Genomic DNA, 23,330 nt, shown 5'->3' with positions numbered 1-23,330 from the left:
TGAGTTTTCCAAATTTGCTGACATTTTGAGTGCAGCACTTCACAGCATTTTCTTTTAGGATTTGAAATAGCTCAACTGGGATTCCATCACCTCCACTAGCTTTGTTTGTAGTGATGCTTCCTAAAGCCCACTTGGCTTCACATTCCAGGATGTCTGGCTCTAGGTGAGTGATCAGAGCATCGTGATTTACTGGGTTGTGAAGATCTTTTTTGTATAGTTCTTTTGTACAGACTAGATAAATTGTGGAGATCCCATTAATCCTTTGAGAAATAGTAGGAATTATTGTAGAGCAGTGATTCTCAAACTGGGCAGTGTGAAATGCCTCCTATAAGATGCTTCTGAAATTTGTGGACATTGATTTTGTTGTTTTAGTGATTGGGGGAGGTACTACTATTATGTAATGGTTAAAAGTCTTATTATTATCTGATCCTAGATCTGAACTTTATTTACATAAAGAAATAATACAAAGTATTTTTGCATGATTTTAGTACATTAATTTTGGAAAATAGAGATTTTAAAAATCTATGGCATCATTGGCTTTTGTGGCATTTAATTAGTCTGCATTTGTAGTTGTCACATCCATGGTGATTGTATGTAGAGATTCAAACCTCTGACTACTCTATTGTGCACATAATGGTTATATCCAGTTTTCACATACTGAAATATAGATTTTTATTTTGTTTTATTTATTCTTTGTATTATAATTAGAAGATTACATGAGTTTATTTTGAAATCAAGTATATATGCAGCCATGAAATTAAAAGACACTCCTTGGAAGGAAAGTTATGACCAACCTAGATAGCATATTCAAAAGCAGAGACATTACTTTGCCAACAAAGGTCCGTCTAGTCAGGGCTGTGGTTTTCCTGTGGTCATGTATGGATGTGAGAGTTGGACTGTGAAGAAGGCTGAGCGCCGAGGAATTGATGCTTTTGAAGTGTGGTGTTGGAGAAGACTCTTGAGAGTCCCTTGGACTGCAAGGAGATCCAACCAGTCCATTCTGAAGGAGATCAGCCCTGGGATTTCTTTGGAAGGAATGATGCTGAAGCTGAAACTCCAGTACTTTGGCCACCTCATGCTAAGGGTTGAATCATTGGAAAAGACTCTGATGCTGGGAGGGATTGGGGGCAGGAGGAGAAGGGGACGACAGAGGATGAGATGGCTGGATGGCATCACTGACTCAATGGACGTGAGAGTCTGAGTGAACTCTGGGAGTTGGTGATGGACAGGGAGGCCTGGCGTGCTGCGATTCCTGGGGTTGCAAAGAGTCGCACACGACTGAGCAACTGAACTGACCTGAACTGAAATTATATTAGTAATTTCATTTCAGGTTTTTAAAATATTTGTAAATTATTTAAAAAGTTCTGAACATGAGGACCGAAAACCATTCTCTTAGGTAGTATTCAGCTTGAAGTACTTTGAAAACCTTGAGAACTGGTTTAATAAAAGTACTTTTATTAAAGTGACACACAAGTACAGTGTTAGGCTGTAATTGCATAGTGTCTTTATCTGGAATATTTACAAAGCGTGACAAGCATTCTAGCTCAGTTATTAGTAAATGATTAATATGAAAATATCAAGGTAGGAATTTATATACCTGAATGTAACTTTTCACTAGGGTTCACCTTCAGTGTCTGCAGAGGTTTGATTCCAGGAGCCTCACAAGTACCAAAATCTGCCAATGTTCAAGGCCCTCATACTATATTCAATATTGTATGGTAAACCATAAAGGCAAAGCATATGTAAAAGAATGTGTGTGTATATATATATATTTATATGTATAACTGAATCATTTTGTTGAATGGTAGAATTTTGCACAACACTATAAATCAACTATACTTCAATAAGATATATTTTTAGAATAAGAAATTGAAGGTAGGGGAATTGATTTTGGAGACTGGTGTGATGTTGCTTTAGTAAGCAAGGACCATGGTGAACTGTAAAGCTAAAGGATTAAACTTTATAATGCATTTTGAGATGGCAGGAAAGAATATTTCATCATTGCAATTTATAATATTTTGCCAGTTTTTAAATATTTAAGGCATTATGATTGTTAAATATAGCATATTCTGAAGTAAAATTCTACTTTCTTTTCCTTTATATTAAAAATAGTGGTTGTCAGTTGACACCAGTTTGGGAGTTCCCCAATCTAAATTTAATAGAAGATGCCATTTTATGGAATAAACAGTTCTATAGTCAAACATTAGTTGAAAATACATCATTTTTGGTAATGGCTGTAACATTATTGGAAGTGCGGCACAGAGGGAATACAGTATTTGGTAAGACCTATATCATGTTTCTCTTCACACGACAGGCATTTATGGACTGGAGACAAGATGGTATTAAGCAATCGGAATTCTGTATGTTGGGACTTCCCAGATGGTCTGGTGGTTGAGAATCTACCTTGTAATGCATGACACCCAGGTTTGATTCCTGGTTGGGGAACTAAGATCTCACATGTGGTAGAGCAAATAAGCCCACAGGCCACAAGTTACTGAGCCCATGTGCTCTAGAGCCTGTGCTCCACAACAAGATAAGCCTGTGTGCCTCAACAAAGAGCATATGTACTGCATGAAAGACCCAGGAAATACCTGCCCCCCCCCCCCCCCCGGCCTGGTGAAAAAAGTTATATCTATTTGGAAACTGTTTTTGATATTCATTATACTAGGCACTGAAAGACCACACTGATGGCCACATAGTTCCTTTTTTCCTGTCAAGTATGATATAAATCACATTTTTAATGGGACTTCCCTGGCAGTTCACTGAGTAAGAGTCAGTGCTTCCACTGCAGGGGGAGCAGGTTCCATCCCTGCTCAGGGAACTAAGTTTCTGTATGCTGTGCTTTGGGGCAAAGAAAAACCAAAAAATATCACATTTTTAATGATAAAATATAATTGGTCTAGTAGTGATTTCCATAGAATTTGAATTCATTAATTCATTCAGCCAAAAGTAAGTGTTTATTGAACTGGAAATAGCAAGAGACTGGGAAACTATCCCATAGCAATGAATTTTAGTATAGTGTACTCCTTCGTTGACATGTATATGCCCTGGTACTTGGGTGCACAGAGGAGTATTAGGGACAGACTCTAATTCACAGCCTAGAAGTGTGAGAGTTGGTCAGGATGACATGCTAGGGAGAGGAATGACAGATTTAAGGTAGAAGGCAGGAAAGAGTATGAGACATGGTGATAAGTGTCAGCAGGATTAAGGATAGTACGTGTGGGAGTGTTGAATGACAGATCTAGAAGGAAGGGAAGGCAGGGGCCCATGAATTCATTCCTATAATTCATTTTAGATATGACTTCATCATCAAGAAATTCTTAAATCTACCATGGTGATTTTCCCTTTAATACCTGAGAAGTTTAGAATTTTGAATCTGGGGAGTTGATGCTATTGGGTAGTGAGGTACGGTTTCTTTGAAAAGATTACTACTCTAGACTCCAGAGGCTCAGAAATCCTCATCATTTCTAGTTGCTGGTAAGGGTGAGGTTTCAGAGTTTTTATTTTTATAGTTTTTTGCTCTTATATTACTGTTGATATTTATCAGGTGATTTGGTTTCAATTGTGAGAATCTTGCCAAAAATCTATGCTAAAGCAACCAGGGGACTGTACAGGTTTATCTTGATTATAATTCTGATGTTTCATAAACCCATCTCAATTTTAAATGCTAACTTGAGTTTGTCCTCTCAGTTTTTGTTGACAGCTCCTGACTCTCATATGTCTCCTGACTCTCGGTGTTCAGGAGACAGCTTTTTCCTGTTTGTCTTTGCATGGTGTTATTTGAATATAAGCAAAGCATGGTCTTTAAAATTTGATGTAGAATGTTTTTATTATGCAGATGTTTCTTGAATATCTAATACTTGCAAAGTTGAGAAGCTCCTCTACTGAAAATAGTTTCTAAGCCTGTTCTGCAGTGATTTGCGTAAAGCATTTCCAGGATCAGTGTCTGTTAATGACATCTTGTAGTAACTTTGTGTGGTTTTGTTCTTGTCTATGAAAGTTATCAGTTTAAAATTACTAAATATAGTGATTTCACTATATGCTGTGGTGAGAGACAAGTCTTTTAAAAAGCTTGGCACAAGATTTCAAGGAGCTTACAGTCAGGTAATGTGGTTTAATATGGTGAAATGTCTCACACTTCCTGATGCTTTAGCAGTTATTATGGTATATTATAGTATCGTAGCTCAGTCGGTGAAGAATCTGCCTGCAATGCAGGAGACCCAGGTTCGATTCCTGAGTCAGGAAGATCTCCTGGAGAAGGAAACGACAACCCACTCAGTATTCTTACCTGGGGAATCCCTTGGACAGAGGAGCTTGGCAGGCCTGGAGAATCCCATAGACAGAGGAGCCTGGCAGGCTGCAGTCATTCCTTGGGGTCACTAAGGGTCGGACACGACTGAGCGACTTCACTTTCACTTTTCACTTTCATGCATTGGAGAAGGAAATGGCAACCCACTCCAGTGTTCTTGCTTGGAGAATCCCAGGGACGGAGGAGCCCGGTGGGCTGCCCTCTGTGGGGTCGCACAGAATCAGACAGGACTGAAATGACTTAGCAGCAGCAGCAGTTATTATGTAGAGTGTAGAGTTGGGCTCACTCTCCAGAGTTAGACCCAAGTTGATATCCCAAGACTGCTACTTTTTATCCATGAATGAGATCTCAAAGTATCTAAGTCTTAGGTACTTCCTTAAGGAGTAGTAATATTACCACAGGGTAGTAGTCAGGATAAGATATAGTAATGCATGTAAAGATTTTAGTAGATTCCTGATACATAGTAAGTACTTATCTTTAGTGTTATAAATTCCATTATCCCTTGAGCTTTTTAAAAAATTATTGTAGGAGTAGCAGCGTTTGGTCTTGAGTTCATTAAACAATTGCAAATGGCTACTATGTGTAATCACTTTTGGAGAAACAAAGTAGTTGAATATATATAACTCACAGCTCAAAAGAACTTTTGGTTTTTGAATAAAAATAAAAAATTGTAAGTAGCAGCAAACCTTGGGCCTATTATGGTTGGGCATTCTTTACTCAGTTTTCATAACCATGATATGATGTAGTTACTGTTGTTTTCATCATTTCATAGGTAAGGGAACTTAATTAGGAGGAAGATAATGTGATTTGCCCAAGACATCTTCATTAGTGAGTGATGGAGCCAGGTTTACAACTCAGGTGTTAGACTCTGAGAACACAATCTTTAATCATTGTCTGTTCTGTCTATAGAAATAAGGCTGGCATGTCTGAAAGATTCAAAACCTTTATCACAGTGGCAGTGTGCTGGACCTAGGCTATGAGGTGTAAGAGTTAAGGAGGGGTCAGTAATGACCAGGATGTTGAGGGGAGGCAGAAAGCTGTCATTGCAGTGTGTTAGCCACTCCATTTTAGCTCCTTCATTGTCACAGTGTTCCCAGGAGAAATACTTTAGTATGATTTTTTTTAAAGCTATTGAAGTCTCAAGAAGTTTCATATCACATAACTGATAAATGGCGTAGGTGGAATTTAACAAAACCTTTTTGTTGTGAAAAATAGCAAACATACACAAAATCAGAGAAGTAGTGCAGTGTACTCCTCATGTCCCAACCTCAGTCAGTAACAATGTTTTGCCTCTCATTTTATCTATTTCTCTCATTTTTAAAAACGTGTTTATTGAGGTATGGGCTTCTCTGATGGCTCAGATGATAAAGAATCTGCCTGCACAATTCAGGAGACCCGGGGTCAATCCATGTGTCAGGAAGATCCTTTAGAGGAGGAAATTTGAACCCACTCCAGTATTCTTGCCTGGAGAATTCCATGGACAGAGGAGCCTGGTGAACTACAGTCCATGAGAGCACAGAGTTGGACATAGGACTAACACTTACTGAGGGATAATTGACTTAAACTACACATATTGAAAATGTGTAATTTGATATATTTTGACATATGTACATATCCCTGAAACCATCATCTGACAAGATAATGAACATATCCGTTACTCCCAAGAGTTTCCTTGTGTTCCTTGGTAATCCTCTTCTTTTACCTCTTCCTGCTTCCTGCCACCTCGTGCAAATAGTTGACTCATTGGAAAAGACTCTGATGCTGGGAGGGATTGGGGGCAGGAGGAGAAGGGGACGACAGAGGATGAGATGGCTGGATGGCATCACTGACTCAATGGACATGAGTCTCAGTGAACTCCGGGAGCTGGTGATGGCCAGGGAGGCCTGGCGTGCTGCAATTCATGGGGTTGCAATGAATCGGACACGGCTGAGCCACTGAACTGAACTGAACTGATACCTTCATATCATTTAGGTGTATATTTAGAAGTGGGATGACTGGATCATATGGTAAATACATGTTAAGAAACTGCCAAACTATTTTCCAAAGTAGCTCTGTTGTTTAACATTCCCATCAGCAGTGTAGAAAGTTCCAGCTCCTCTCCCTGTCTGCACTTGGTATGGTTGGTGTTTTTAATTTTACCCTGTAAGAGGTGTGTATCGCATTGTAATTTTAGTTTATGTAACTAATGTTATTAAGCCTTTTTGCCATCTCCTTTGATAGTTTCTGTTCAAATCTTTTGCCAATTCAAGTAAGCTGAGTTTTTTTCTTATGATTGTATATGGAGAGTTCTTTATGTATTCTGGATACCAGATCTTTATATGGTTTGCAAGCATTGTCTCCCTTCTGTGGCTCATCTTTTTATATTATAAACAGTATCATACTTACGGGCAGAAGGTTTTAGTTTTGGTGGTGTGCATTTTATCAGTTTTTTATTTTGTGAATTGCCTATGGTGTCATATTTAAGAACTGTTTGCCTAATCCAAGAGCACAATATTTTCTCTATGTTTTCTTCTAGAGGTTTTACCGTTTCAGTTTTTACATAACTATAATCCATTATTAGTGGTATGAGGTATGAATTGAGCTTCATTTTCTTAGCTTATGGATGTCTAGGTATTCCAAACTAGAATAACTAGTTGAAGCACCATTTGTTCAAGTGACTGTCCTTTTTCTCATGAAATTACCTTTATGTCTTTGTTGAAATCAGCTACCCTTTCACTTTTAAAAAAATGGACTAACCTAAAGCACATGCCAAGGATAATTTCATTTTATCCCGATGTATATTTATTATGCATCTGACTGATAAAGACTGATTTTTAGAAACATAACAAACATTCTGTTATTATACCTCACACAATGAAGTTTCTTTAAAATACTCTAATACTTAATTCATATTTTAATTTCCCAGACTGTTTCAAAGCAGGCTTTAAAGTTGACCAGTAAAGGGCCTTTCTCTATTATTATTGTCTCATATTTGATGTGTTTCAATCCACGGATGTCATTATTGTTTTTGATGCCCCAAATGCTTTAAATTGGCTCTTGTCTCTTTTGACACAAGATTTGGATTTTTTGAATAAATGAGATTTGAGACTTTTTTTTTCTTTTTTAACTTTATTGCCCATGTTCTTCTTAGGATTATTGTTGTGCTTTCTTGAAGAAAGTGCTTAAAACAGATGAGACTTAAATGGCCCACTTGGAGGGTGCATTTGTTGGAAAACTGGTTTGGTAAGGGGAGTGTCAACATATCTGTGAACACAAGTCTAGCAGCATGAGGCAAAACTTGTGGCATAAGAGCCTGGACTGTGAAATTGTTGGAGAAGCAAAGGAAAACAGGCCAGAGTCATAGGGCAAAAGGCCTTGCCAGCTGGTTTGTGGGATTTGATTTTTTTAATACTTTGATGATGGGTCATGGATCGAAGTTCATGACATTTCTTTCTCACATTGATTGATAGAAAATTATTTTTGAAAGAAAGCTCTCTTGATTCCCACTTTTCATGGAGTTTGCCAGGAAAAACTTGGCTAAAGAATCCAATATCAATCCTCTAGGATTCTCTGGAGAGAATCCTGTGTTGAGTGGTCATTAACTGAATTTCTCAGAACCCTGTACTTCTTAAACCTTTCATCTTTTACATGTCATATAGTTATGTTGAATTTGAGTCAGTATGGTGTATATACATAATTCATGTAGTGATATCCAAAAGTATTTTAAGTAATGTGGCTGAGTCTTGCTTAATTTAATTGGCCTCCTGTTACAATGTTGGCTGTTTTGAAATCCAAGGACTAATTATGGATTGGTGGGCTTCATCACGTTTTAGTATAAAATCTGGCTTATTAATTCACTGAGTTTTACCTACTGATTTCTAGAGCCCCGTGGTTATGAATGTGCTTCTACTTCATGATGCCTCCTGCTATGGCAGACGTCCTTGACATCTGGGCAGTGGACTCACAGATAGCGTCTGATGGCTCCATACCCGTGGATTTTCTTTTGCCCACTGGGATTTATATCCAGTTGGAGGTGCCTCGTGAAGCTACCATTTCCTGTATTAAGCAGGTATGTTACTAGGTGAGCTTTCTATAAACCTAGCTTACTTACTTTATTACTTGGAGGATATATTCCTCCATTTTAGAATGGTATTAATGTAAATCATATGGCGAATTTAAGAGAAGTTTATAAGTTACTATATTTTACAGATTTCAATTCATATTTTGTCTTGGATCTTCTTTTTGGTTTGTATGTATATAGACACACACACACACACACACGTATGTGTATAGACACACACACACACACACACACACACACACACACGGCTTCCCTGATAGCTCAGTTGGTAAAAAATCCAATGTAGGAGACCCTGGTTTGATTCCTGGGTTGGGAACATCCACTGGAGAAGGGATAGGCTACCCACTCCAGTATTCTTGGGCTTTCTTTGTGGCTTAGTGAGTAAAGAATCCACCTGCAATGCGGAAGGGTTCAATCCCTAGGTTGGAAAGATTGCTTGGAGAAGGGAAAGGCTTCACACTCCAGTATTCTGGCCTAGAGAATTCCATGGACAGTATAGTCCATGGGGTCTCAAAGAGTCGGACACAGCTGAGCCACTTTCAATTTCGTGTGTGTGTGTATGTGTGTATGTGTATGTATGTATATATATATACACATACATACTCATTCTCACTCCTACTCACTTTTAATTAAAAAAAAATTCATGTGTGATACCTGAATTAAGACACACTAACTTATGTCAGCTAGTTTGAAAGATTTGTTCAGGTTATCAAAAGGAATTTGACATTGTCAGAGAAAGTTTTAAGGTAAGGTCTTTGTACTTACTGTCTTTGAATTTGTCACTTTTTTTTTTTTTTTTTTATAAATATGACGTGGTTCATCGTTTCTTTTCTCCTTTTCCTTCCCTTTCTGTTCCCCTTCTTCTGTCCCCATCCTCACTAGTTTTCATGGTCACTCTGGGGGAAGAAAAGGTTTTCTGCTGTTTACTAGATTCTGCCTCCCCACCCCCATAATGAATGGTATGTCCTCACTTGAAAGCAAATTCTTTCATATAACAAGGCTTGCCTGTTTGTTGGCTGATTTTTTTCAAGTGAACTGATGAGTGCTGTTTGATTTGTAAAGACTGTGACTTATAAATGAAATTATTTTTCTAGAACCCAATATGGAACCCCAGTATAGGATTGTGATCTTTTTAAGAAAAAAATATTTATGACAGAGTGCTAGAGTTGGAACAGCCTCTCAACTGTTTTCCAAGCTTCTTCACTGGGGAGCCATAAAAATTCTAGAACTGTATGATCCCTGAAGTGAAAAAAAAAATTAAAAATTGTTTTAGGCACCTTACAGGTGCAGAGAGTACATTTATTTTTCTAGTCACCAGTGACAGGTACGGATGACTGTGGCTATAGCTGAAGCTTAATTAACTATTGAAACCCATTTAAAAAAATTTAAAAAATGTATTGTTGTAAAATAAAATTCATCAGAGTCATTTTTAGGCACGTAATTTCTTGGTATTAAGTATATTCACAGTGTTGTCCAATCCATTACCACTATCCATTTCTAACACTTCTCATCATCCTAAACACAGACTGTGCACTTACTAAATAATAAACTTCTGCTCCCCTAACCCCTGGTAATCTCCATTGTAGTATTTATTCTAGCTACCTTGTGTAAGTAGAATCACACAACAGTCAGCCTGTGTCTTGCTTTTTTCACTTAGCCATAGTATTTTTCATTTCATTCATGTTGTCATATGTATTCAAATTTCTTTCCTTTTTAAGACTGAATATCATTGTTTTGTATGGATGTACCACATTTTGTTTATTCATTCATCTTTTGTTGGACATTTTTGGTTATAATCAACTTTTAGCTGTTGAGAATAATGCTGTTCTGAACATTGATGTTTAAGTTTCAATGTGAATCCTTGTTCTCCATGTGTTGGATCATATGGTAATTCTGTTTTAACTTTTTAAGAAACTGCCAAACTTTTTTTTATAGTGGCTGTACCATTTTACATTCCCATCAGCAATGCTCAAGGGTTCCAGTTTCTCAAAATGCTGGCCAGAACTTGTTATTTTCCTTTTTTACAAAATAATAACCATTCTTCTGGTTGTGAAGTGGTACCTCATTTTTATTTTTATTTGCATTTCCCTGATGGCTAATAATGTCACGTTCTCTTCATGTTCTTGTGGACTTTTGTTTAGAATTTTTTGTTCAAGACCATTGCCCATTTTCCAATTCAGTTGTTTTTTTTTGTTGTTGTCATGAGAGTTCTTTATGTATTCTGGATGGTAATCTCTTATGAAATATATATTTGAAAATATTTTCTCTATTCTGTGGGTTGCCTTTCTACTCTCAAAATAGTGTCCTTTGATACAGAAAAGTTTTAAATTTTGATGAAATCCAATTTACCTATTTTTTCTTTCTTTCTTTTTTGCCTAGCATTGATTTTTTTCTGTTTTATGTAACTGAATTTGAGGTTTGGCCATGATTTTCATTTTTCAGCTGTAGGCTTTTGTCCTGGTTGCAGTTAAAATACGTAATCCACCTTGTATTTGTATAGTGACCTTTTTTATAGGATCTCATTTAGGAGAATTCAGGGGAGATGATGAGAGATTGATTGTGCTTGTCCTGACAGGGCAATCCTAGTTAATGGAGATAACTCTGGTGAATAGAAAAGAATTCGGGACAGAAACAATGTAAATTTTGTGTGAAGGTGATAGATGATACATACTTTAAATGTTCTTTTTTTATTAGAAGTTACTTATGTTTACAAGAATGCTAAATATGAAAGTCTTCATTGATTCTTGCTCTTCATAGATACTTACTTTTAATACTTTTGTTTTTATAAATGTATTTTTAAAATTATACCATTCTGTTATTTTACAAGAGGGGGTTAATACTATTCATATTCTCTTCCAATTTGCTGTTTTAAAAGAAGCCAACTGTGATATACCTTGTACACTTTATGCATTACCATGTTTGTCTATCTTATTTTCATAGTTCTGTAATATTCTGTAATTCATTTAACCAAACCCGTATTGCTAAACATTTGGCTTGTCCTCAATTTCTGAGTTTTCCAACAAGTGCTACAGTGAGCATCTTTGTAGACATGTCTTTGTACATTTGAGCAAGTATTTCCATTTCATAAAATGTCTTATTGTTTTTTTCTGCAGATGTTATGGAAACAAGTTACCAATTACCCAATGTTTAACCTCCTTATGGAAATCGACTCCTATATGTTTGCATGTGTGAATCAAACTGCTGTATATGAGGAACTCGAAGATGAAACAAGAAGACTCTGTGATGTCAGACCTTTTCTTCCAGTTCTCAAGTTAGTGACAAGAAGTTGTGACCCAGGGGAAAAATTAGACTCAAAAATTGGAGTCCTTATAGGAAGAGGTAATTTAAACAATTCTTAGTATGAATTTAACGTTTGTTGCCAGATATATCTATAAACATGTAGTAAGTGCGCTCTATAACATTGCTTTGCAAAGAGTGGTCTATGGTGTCTATGTTACCAGTTTTAGATAAAGTAAAAACAGAAATCAAAAATAAATCTTTAGAAACTTCTCTAACAATGTGATATTGCCATAACAAGGGCTTATAAATTTTTTATCTTTTTCTTTTCCAGTGACGTATTTTTTTAATTTATTTTATTGAAGTATAGTTGATTTACAATGTTGCATTAATTTCTGCTATACAAAGAATGATTCAGTTTTATATACACACATATATAATACATACATTCATTTGCATATTCTTTTCCATTATGATTTATCATAGGATATTTTATATAGTTCCCTGTGCTACACAGTAAGTAGGCTTTGTTGTGTATTCATTCTATATATAATAGTTTGCATTTGCTAACCCCAGCCTTCCAATTCACCTGTCCTCCACCCCCATCCTCCTTGGCAACCATAAGTGTCTTCTCTATGAATCTATTTCTTTTTTGTATATAAGTTCATTTGTGTAAAATTTTAGATTCCACATATAAATGATAACATATGGTACTTGTCTTTTTCTTTCTACTTCACTTAGTATGATAGCCTTTAGGTCCATCCATGTTATTGCAAATGGCATTATTCTTTTTTATGGCTGAGTGTTCCACTGTGTATATATACCTAATTTTCTTTATCCATTTATTGTTGATGGGCATTTAGGCTGTTTCTGTGTGAATAGTGCTGCTCTGAATACATAGGAAACCATCTATACTTTTGAATTACAGCTTTGTCTGGGTACATGCCCAGGTGTGGGATTGCTGCATCATGTGGCAACTCTGTTTTTATTGTTCTGAGGAACGTCTATACTATTTTTTTCATGGTAGCTACACCAGTTTACATTGCCACCAACAATGTAGGAGGGGTCCATTTTCTCCACATCTTCTCCAGCATTTATTATTTGTAGACTTCTTAATGAAGCCCATTCTGACTGATGTGAGGTGATACCTCATTGTACTTTTCATTTGTTTTTCTCTAATAATTAGAGATGTTGAGCATCTTTTCATGTGCCTTTGGCCATCTATATGTCTTTGACTTCTTTTTATTTTATAAAAGTATTGGTTTTTGTCAGATTGGAAATCAAAAAGTTGTTCCTTTGCCTCAGTTAGTTTGAGAAGCCCTTTTCTAAGAGATGCATCCTCAGTTTCTTGTGAACTACCCCTGAAGTATGAACATAATTTATACACAACTCTCTGTGATAATCGAGACTTTAAGGTAATTGATAAGTTTCCATAAATTTGACTTCATAAGTAAAATTCTCTTTTAAGTAGAAGTTATTTTTATAGCAAGTCAGGTCCATATTCTTTGCATATTAATTCCAGGGAAAATTGTGAATAACACAATTAATGTGGTGCAGTCACTCTTGCTTTAGTAATCTTAGGTGTTTACTGGACGAGTGGTATTCTGCCTTAGACAAGATATTAACTTGAATTACATACTACCAGGGATTACTGAGGTAATTTTGTTGGATAATCCAATTTGTTGGGTCTGGATTGGCTACCTATATTGATCAAATTCAGGGTTAGTTCAATTTAGTCGCTCAGTCGTGTCCAATTCTTTGCAACCTCATGGACTGCAGCACGCCAGGCCTCCCTGTCCATCACTAACTCCCGGAGTTCACCCAAACTCATGTGCATCGAGTCGGTGATGCCATCCAGCCATCTCATCCTTTGTCGTCCCCTTCTCCTCCTGCCCCCAATCCCTCCCAGCATCAGGGTCTTTTCCAGTGAGTCAGCTGTTCGCATGAGGTGGCCAAAGTGTTGGAGTTTCAGCTTTAGCATCAGTCCTTCCAGTGAACACCCAGGACTGGTCTCCTTTAGGATGGGTTGGTTGGATCTCCTTGCAGTCCAAGGGACTCTCAAGAGTCTTCTCCAACACCACACTTGAAAAGCATCAATTCTTCAGCGCTCAGCATTCTTCACAGTCCAACTCTCACATCCATACATGACCACTGGAAAAACCATAGCCTTGACTAGACGGACCTTTGTTGGCAAAGTAATATCTCTGCTTTTGAATATGCTATCTAGGTTGGTCATAACTTTCCTTCCAAGGAGTAAGCGTCTTTTAATTTCATGGCTGCAGTCACCATCTGCAGTGATTTTGGAGCCCCCCAAAATAAAGTCTGACACTGTTTCCACTGTTTCCCTATCTATTTCCCATGAAGTGATGGGACCAGATGCCGTGATCCTAGTCCAAATTCAGGATACTATAGTACAGTTCTCTGTAAGATACTTTTCTTTGATCTCACCCTGTAGTTAAAATTCTAATGATTACGTTGGGGGACTAAATTCTCTGAGTGCTTAGAGCAGAAGCTTATTGATTTATATGTGACACTCTGGTATTTAAAAACATTTGATTATTTCAGATGATAACTAGTTTGCTTTGGCAGTAACTTTTTCCCCCATTAAGTAGCTTTGTAATTGTATACCTTACAGATCTTTTAAAAATATATTAATAGCTTCAGTAGAAAGCATTCCTATTTTCTAGAGCTTCAAAGATTTTTTAAAAACTGCAGTCTCCATTAGTAGAAGTTTTTCCTTTGTTTGAGTTGAAGAGTATGTATAAAAGTAGAAAGAATAAAAAATCACTTACCAGAATAGGAATATCCCCTGATAATATTTTGATACAGTTATTTTTAAGGGTTTTATAGTTTATGAAAATACTGTTTTTCTGTATTTTTCTGCTGATTTTTAGACAAGCTGAAATATTTGATAATTCAAAAGGTTCACGTCACAGATAGACTTAACATTTATCAGTTAACGTATAGGTGTCTTTTTGAGACTAACCATCTTTTCAAAACTTAGATCATTTTGTTCTCTTTGGATTTTGATCTCCAAAACATATGGATTCATGAGCCACCATTATGTTGATCTATGCTTGTCAGATTTACTGTATAAAAATACAGGAGATTCATGTTATACTCTTACTGCTAAAAAGTCATTCACTATCTAAAATTCAAATCGAATGGACATAGTTTTTTTTTTTTTAATTTGAAAATTCTAACTTTAGCACAGGGATCTAATATATATTAGAATTGAATTTTTCTTTCTTTAAACAATGCACCATATTTTATCTGGTATAAAGCATATTGTACAAAGGTTTTATTCAGTGTGTTCTGCAACTTGAATGACAAAGAAAATGTCAGGAGTGTTTTATTGCAATTAGTAGTTTATAAGCTTTTAAAATTTATAAATTTTATATACTTTAGATCCTCAGTAGTTTAGGATAGCTAGCATTATGATCGTATACACAAATTCAAATATTAACGTTCATTTATGAAGTTGAGTAAGTCTGTTTTGATGTTTTAGAGTGAATTTCCACATTAAATACCCAATAAGTCAAGTTTTGCAGTTGCTGATTTGTATGTGATGACTACAACCAGGACTTGGTGAGGTCATGCCTCCTGGGAAAACAATAAACAATTATTTCAGTTTAACTTGAGGAACAAGAGTTTGCTGCCTCCTCCTCCTCAAAGAAAAGAATAGACCCTTTACAGACATAACTGCCCTGTCGGGTCTAAAAATACCTTTTCCTGAAAAATGATATGACTAATCATTTTATTTTCTCTGTATTCTAAATAATTATTTATAGCATTGCTGCTGGGGCTGATTATTCTCTGTAGTGAAGGTACTTGTCACTCTTTCCTTAATTTCTTCAAACACCCAGCAGTAAATCTTGATCAAAGAATTTTGTCAGCATTCTGATAAAAGTATTTGAACACTTCCCTTTTCCCCTTAATATTCCTTAAAATGATGGAAATATATAGTCCAAGGATTTTAAAGGTATCTGTAGTATGTAGAAATTGTTCATTCAATACTTTTTAATATAAAAAATTCTATTTGATTGTAAACTATACAGTACTCTTAAGATTTAAGCTTTGCAATCAAATTTTCATACACAAGACACATAGGGAATTAACTAGGTTTGAAATTACTCAGCCTAACTTATTTTTGTCAAAGATTCTATTTTTAAGAAATCTTTGTAGGAGTTCCCAAATTCAGGCTTCTACAGTTTCTTCTTTTTTAAAAAAAGTTTATTAGAGCATAGTTGATTTATAATGTTGTGTTAGTTTCAGGTGTACAGTAAAGTGACTCAATTATACATCCACATGTAGCCACTCTGTTTTAGATTCTTTTCCCATATAGGCCATTACACATTACTGAGTAGTGTTTCCTGTGTTATTTGGCAGGTTCTCGTTACTTACATATTTTATATGCAGCGGTGTGTATATGTCAATCTTAACCTCTCAATTCCTACCCCCCTGCCCATCCCCTGGTGACCATTACCATAAACTTGTTTTCTACATCTCTAATTTTATTCCTTTACATACAGCTGTCTAGTTTTCCCACTTATTAAAGAGTCTGTCTTTTCTCCATTGAATATTCTCATCTCCTTTGTCATAGATTAGGTGACCAGTCATCAATTTCTTAAAATACGAATTCTCAGAGATTGATTTAGTGAGTCTGAAATAAATGAAAGAAATGTGAACTTTTCAGTTGACTCTCATTATAGTTTTATGAAAACAGTCCCGCATTTGTAATAATGAAAAAAATGACCAAAATGATAGCAGTTGCAATTCAGCAGTTTATTTTCAGTGTTTTTACTTGAGAACCATAGCAGTGAACTTAGGTGATGTGGTCTTTCCTGCTCTGAGTCAAGGAGGGTCACTTCTCTCAGCTAGGTAAGACAGGAAGATCCTCTTAACCTGAGATTTCAGTGCTCATTAGGAGTTGAGCAGGTGAATGGGGTTAGAAGAAGGAAAAGCAAATGAGAATGGCATATGTGAAAGATAGTCTATTCAAGGAATAAAAGAAATTGACTATGATTTGTTGACGGGGACAGCCAGGATAAGCAGGAAGTTCGGAAAGGCAACCAGCTTCAGAGTATGCCGGCCTATCCAAGTCATATAAAAAGTAGAGAACTCATAAGAGCAGTTGGGAAGCTATTGAAGGGATTTAAATAGGGGCATAACAGCATTACATTTTCAGTTTAGACACATTGGGGAATGGAAATGGATTGTGAGAAGATCTGACAAAAATCAAATGATCTACCCTTTATCTACTAAAAAAAAAAAACAAACTCATGTCAAATCTACTTTATAAATGTCTCTACCTACTTCTTGTACATCCTGTAGCCATTAACTTAAATTATGGTTCCTTCATATCTGATTTAGAGTAATTTGTTTTATTCCAGATCTAAAGTATCCACAAAATTACATTTTACCCTCAGGATTTTACCTTTGTTGTATTATGCAACTTAAAACATTTTTTATATTTAATATCACAAATCAGTGCTAATATTTTAAAAATGATAACTTTTAATGTAAGTAGACAATGCTGATAAGTCTGCTATCGAGGTAATACTCATTGACATATGTATATTCAAATGATACAATATTTTTTTAAATATAATATTGGTTGTGTCTTGTGGAATCAAAAGTAACAACTTGCTTTACTGTGCTTCCCTCTCCAAAACTATAAAATGCTATTAATATTATCTCAAGTTTCTTTCCAAGGCAAAAATGTATACAAATTCTATATTCTTTCTTTTGAATTTGCATAAAAGGAATCTTGTGAGACCCATTTTGTCCCTGCTTTGTAAATTTAATATATCTGTGACCTTTCCCCCGAATAACAGAGAACATTTTATTCATTTTATCACTTGTACCATTCTGGCATGCTGTATGGGTATCAGTTCAGTTCAGTTCAGTTGCTCATTCATGTCCGACTCTTTGCGACCCCATGAGTCGCAGCACGCCAGGCCTCCCTGTCCATCACCATCTCCCAGAGTTCATTCAAACTCACGTCCATCGAGTCGGTTATGCCATCCAGCCGTCTCATCCTCTGTCATCCCCTTCTCCTCCTGCCCCCAATCCCTCCCAGCATCAGAGTCTTTTCCAGTGAGTCAATTCTTCACATGAGGCGGCCAAAGTACTGGAGTTTCAGCATTAGCATCATTCCTTCCAAAGAACACCCAGGACTGATCTCCTTTAGGATGGGCTGGTTGGATCACCTTGTAGTCCAAGGGACTCTCAAGAGTCTTCTCCAACACCACAGGTCAAAAGCATCAATTCTTCTGCGCTCAGCTTTTTTCACAGTCCAACTTTCGCATCCATACATGACCACTGGAAAAACCATAGCCTTGACTAAACGGACCTTTGTTGGCAAAGTAACGTCTCTGCTTTTCAATATGCTATCTAGGTTGGTCATAACTTTTCTTCCAAGGAGTAAGCGTCTTTTAATTTCATGGCTGCAGTCTCCATCTGCAGTGATTTTGGAGCCCCCAAAAATAAAGTCTGACACTGTTTCCCCATCTATTTCCCATGAAGTGAAGGGACTAGATGCCATGATCTTTGTTTTCTGAATGTTAGGTTTAAGCCAACTTTTTCACTCTCCTCTTTTACTTTCACCAAGAGGCTTTTTAGTTCCTCTTCACTTTCTGCTATAAGGGTGGTGTCATCTGAATATCTGAGGTTATTGATATTTCTCCCGGCAATCTTGATTCCAGCTTGTGCTTCTTCCAGCCCAGTGTTTCTCATGATGTACTCTGCATATAAGTTAAATAAGCAGGGTGACAATATACAGCCTTGACACACTCCTTTTCCTATTTGGAACCAATCTGTTGTTCCATGTCCAGTTCTAACTGTTGCTTCCTGACCTGCATACAGGTTTCTCAAGAAGCAGGTCAGGTGGTCTGGTAACTTTTAAAACCACGTCTTAATGATTATCTTTAGGTTATTTCCAATTTTTTATTTATAATAAAGCAACAGTGAACATTCTTGTACTTCTATCATGTTATTTGTACAATTATTTCCTTCAGTTCAGTTCAGTTGCTCAGTCATGTCCAACTCTTGGCTACCCCGTGGACTGCAGCACACCAGGCTTCCCTGTCCATCACCAAGTTCCAGAGCTTGCTCAAACTCATGTCCATCAAGTTGGTGATGCCATCCAACCATCTCATTCTCTGTCATCCCCTTCTCCTCCCACCTTCAATCTTTCCCAGCATCAGGGTCTTTTCAAGTGAGTCAGCTCTTCACATCAGGTGGCCAGAGTATTGGAGTTTCAACTTCAGCGTCAGTCCTTCCAATGAATATTTAGGATTGATTTCCTTTAGGATGGACGGGTTGGATCTCCTTGCAGTCCAAGTGACTCTCAAGAGTCTTCTCCAACACCACAGTTCAAAAGCATCAATTCTTCGATGCTTAGCTTTCTTTAAAGTCCAACTCTCACATCCATACATGACTACTGGAAAAACCATACATGACTATGGAAAAATTATTTCCATAGGTGTGTGGAAAGTAACCACTCAAATTTGAGAACATAATGTTTAATCACAGTTTGCCAAAATAAAGAAACTTTGTGTTTGGCAGTAACTCAAAGTCAGGCAGTGGAGTCATTAAGTTTCATTCTGGAGAAAGTGGTTGACTTTCTTTTTTGCCTGATTAGAAGTTGTTGGCAGGCGGAAGCTGGAGGTAGGCCCAGAAGAAGCTGGGCATCTTCCGTGATTGGTTTTGGGAGCATATTTGACTTTCAGTGGTTTGTCCTAAGTCTCCTGTTGGAATTCCAGGGTCAAAATGTGTGTTTGTATGTGTGTAATTTTTAATAAATTATTAAATTTGCTAATGTCTTTTCTAACCCTTACAGCTCAAGGTTTTATCAAAGTGTTTGCCATTCTGATGTAAAAATTAATGTACATATAAAAATGTGTACATGTTCAATTTATTTTAAATTTCTAGAATTATTTATTAGAATAAGTATAAGCTTATGAAAAAGCTGTTATATGTCACTTCATGGCAGAAGTGAATCATAATTAAGTACAACAAAGAATAATTTCATATTTATGAGATTTTTGACTAATTGATATATACTGTAACCATTGTTGGAAAATCACAGTAAACTAAAAGTTTATAAAATTTAAGTTTACTGAGTTTTCAGTAATAGCTTGACTTTTAGGCTTATTTGTAACATTTTCAGATTCTTAGCCTTTGTTAGATATTTTAAATGTATTTTGATTTGTAAAGAAAACATGTAGCTCTTTCAGGTGTAGTTTTAAAATGGTAGTGTGAGTTTCAGCGATCATCTTTTTTTCATTGGTAACCAACTATATTTCTTTTGTGGTTTCCAGTTTGTACTCTTTTGAAATCTAATTGTATGTTCATCTTCTATACCTGAAATTCATTATTTTATCTTCAGTATTCTTTTTTATCTTTCATAATATTTTCCTGCCCAGTTTTTTTTTTTTAATTTCATGAAAATCAAGCATCCAAATTAGCTTTCCTTAAGTATATTTTGTATTCTGTTTATTATTAGGTACTCAAAATGACACCTTTAAAATTTTTGTTTAGGTCTGCATGAATTTGATGCCTTGAAGGATCCTGAAGTGAATGAATTCCGAATAAAAATGCGCAGATTCAGTGAGGAAAAGATTCAGTCGCTTGTGGGATTATCTTGGATGGATTGGCTAAAGCATACCTATCCACCTGAGCTTGAACCATCCATCCCTGAAAATTTGGAAGATAAACTTTATGGAGGAAAGCTCATTGTGGCTGTTCATTTTGAAAATTGTCAGGTAGTATTATATTAAGAAATGCTTTATAATAAACTTGTGAATTTTCCCAGAATGCAGCACCAATCTTAGAGGAGGCTGTTGCTCACCTAGTAAACACTGATGAAGATCATTTTAGATTCAAGATGGAAATATATTTTAGGATTAGCTATGACATCTAAAGTGACATATCCTTTGCACACATACAGTTTTTTGATGCATTTTGTCTATATCAGGGTCCAAAAACTACAGTGTTTTTGAATGGTTTTTGTATTTTGAAGGTTATGTAAAAAACTGAAAACAATTTTGAAGGGATGTTAAAAAGAAAGGAAAGGACGAATATGCAATAGAGACTCATTTTTTGTCAGTTCTTTAGAGAAAAAGTTTGCCAAACCTGGTTGTAAATAATGTAGATATAATTTATTTTCTCATGTTGTTTATAAAATGAAAGATTTGATCAAAAGAGCTCTTTTTTCTGTTTCTTAATTTTGCATTCTATGAATACGTGATCTAAGTGCTGATATGGAATTGGGCATTATAACGGAGAGTATATACAGTTAATCTGTATCTGAATGTTCATAGCATTTTACAAGCTAAATTCTGCTTCTCCTTTTGTTTCAAGTATACTCATTTTATCATTTAGGCTCTGGCCTTAGAATTAGGGTATGAAAGTAGGGATACTTTGTTTTGTCCTTCAGTTACTATGATAAAAATGACGAAACCTTTATCAGTAACCATTCTATATTGGGGTTTAAAATTTTTTAAATACAATATTTAAATGTGTTCTTGCTCCCAATGTGACTCAGTGGTAAAGAATCGTGCATTGTTGAACGAGCTGAAATAGGAATTTCACTGTTAAAGGTGATTAGAATCCAGCTTTAAAATATTGACTGTGGGCAATTTGTGAAATCTCAGTCAGTCTGAATTTCATCACATATGCGTCAAATCTCTACTAGATATATAAATTTGAATGTGATTGTTATTATGCACGTGTGTGTTAGTCACTCAGTGGTGTCTGAATGCGGTGCTGTGAACTAACTGTAGCCTTCCAGGCTCCTCTGTCTGTGGAATTCTTCAGGCAAGATTACTGGAGTGGGTAGCCATTGCATTCTCCAGGGGAATCTTCCTAACCCAGGGATCGAATCTCCTACATTGCAGGCAGATTCTTTACTGTCTGAGGTACCAGGGAAACCCTGTGATCCATCATTGTAACAGATTACATGTGAAAAGAAGTGTTTTAAAGTCAGAAAAATATTGACATTGTGAAATGTTACTGGATTCCAAGCAGTCATAGAATTTAATGGTAAAAGGAGTTTGGAGATCATCTTGGCAGGCTCTTTATATAATATAATAATTCTTTTCACCATTCTTTATAGCCTGTGTCCCTAACCCGATGTATCCATTAGCTATGGGGAGTGTTCAGCTTACTAAAATATTGATAGCATATTTTCATTGGGAGCAAGAACACATTTAAATATTGTATTTAAAAAATTAAAAAAAATTCAAACTGGCTTTCTGTGATTTCTGGTATTTTGGTTATACTTTCTTATTTGAATAAGTATCCATTCAGTCTCCCTTTATTCTACATGCTATATATTCAGCTAATTGAAATATATCTATATCTCTCCTTAGTCTCCTTTTCTTCTGGCTACCTATTTCCCAGAGATTAAACCAAAAGAGTTTTGGATCATATAGAATAGTAAATTTTAAAGTTTTTAAATCAATTTGGCAGGTCACATAGAGTTTATAGCTTTTTATTTAGGCTGTTATTCCTTTAAAAATACCCTATACCATGATTTATTACCAACACTATTTCATAATTGAATAAACATTTCATGTTACCATCAAAAAATAGGAATGGCAAAATTTCAGAGTAAGGTATGTTTGGTAACCATCACGCATGTATTCCCTCCCTGCCCAGTTCTGTAAAATCCTTATTTGGCCATTTCAGCATCACTGCTGATGACCAGCATTGGGAACCAGCATGTGGGGACACTATAGTAAACATGAGATGAATTGTAACAAAGTCTTCATTTAGGTTAAAAAATGATTTTCCAAGATTGGTAGGAGTGAAGAAAATGTACTGAAACATTAAATGTAAAGGATGTATATGTGTAAGCATTGTGTCTTGTTGGATACAATGTGGTATATAAATAATACTACTAATAAGTACAAATGTAAAGAGTGATATTTTCACTGTAAATATAAAATTGCTTTCTTTTTTTTACCCTCCTTTTTAGGATGTGTTTAGTTTTCAGGTATCTCCTAATATGAATCCTATCAAAATAAATGAATTGGCAATCCAAAAACGTCTGACTATTCATGGGAAAGAAGATGAAGTTAGCCCTTATGACTATGTGTTGCAAGTCAGTGGGAGAGTAGAATATGTGTTTGGTGATCACTCACTAATTCAGTTCCAGGTATGTGTTTTAACTGTCAATTTACCATTTATGAATTCTTTGAGTAGATGTCTTATGCAGAGTATTCAAGTGCCTCAGATTATTTTTGGAGTATAGTGGAGTTTAAGATACAATGTAGTGACACATCCCTCCCCCAACCATAAGGTACGCTATTTAAAGAGGAGAATCCTGATTTTGCCTTCAAGGAACTTGAAGATATTTTTGTTGAAATTACATTTGGAGACTGAAAATAGTTGTTACATAAAGAATAATAGACTAAGTGACAAGTTAGAGGTAAATAGTAATTGAATTTTAGAAAAGTATTTGATTACTCTTATTTGTGATTTTTGGTGTTTGTATGAAGAAAGAGGGATAATGGCCTGCTAATTATGAAGTGATGTCTCTTTTGAGAAGGAGCTCTGATTTATTAGCCAGGTACCAGGGGATTTTATATATCCCTTCTCTTTTTTTCAGATATTTAGTGTAGCCTTTAGTTCTTGGTTTAGTAGGTATAACCTTCATGCACAGCTTTGGGATCTGTGGCATTCTGACAGTTTGAACTCGAACCCTGAGAGGAAGAA

General features: G+C 35.9%; 1 protein-coding gene across 5 annotated transcripts in view; it reads left to right on the top strand.

Annotated features, from left to right (window-relative positions):
* The window catches only part of PIK3CB (phosphatidylinositol-4,5-bisphosphate 3-kinase catalytic subunit beta), a 178,951-nt gene that overhangs the window by 68,576 nt on the left and 87,045 nt on the right, over nt 1–23,330 (top strand). For all 5 annotated transcript variants that reach the window (XR_015148968.1, XM_086361989.1, XM_086362070.1 and 2 more), the window contains 4 exons: nt 8,171–8,357; nt 11,483–11,708; nt 20,151–20,374; nt 22,591–22,770. Coding sequence is in view for 4 of the 5 variants with exons in the window: in XM_086361989.1 (XP_086218115.1) it covers nt 8,187–8,357; nt 11,483–11,708; nt 20,151–20,374; nt 22,591–22,770 (801 nt within the window). In the remaining variant the exon portion in view is untranslated. The remainder of the gene's footprint in view (nt 1–8,170; nt 8,358–11,482; nt 11,709–20,150; nt 20,375–22,590; nt 22,771–23,330) is intronic.

This window comes from Bos grunniens, chromosome 1, assembly GCF_055505025.1.
Source record: "Bos grunniens cultivar Pamir isolate PY7600 chromosome 1, Bosgru_T2T1.0, whole genome shotgun sequence".
NCBI classification, from domain to species: Eukaryota; Metazoa; Chordata; class Mammalia; order Artiodactyla; family Bovidae; genus Bos; species Bos grunniens.
The sequence above is the reverse complement of the archived record's forward strand: the minus strand, read 5'-3'. Positions and strand labels throughout refer to the sequence as shown.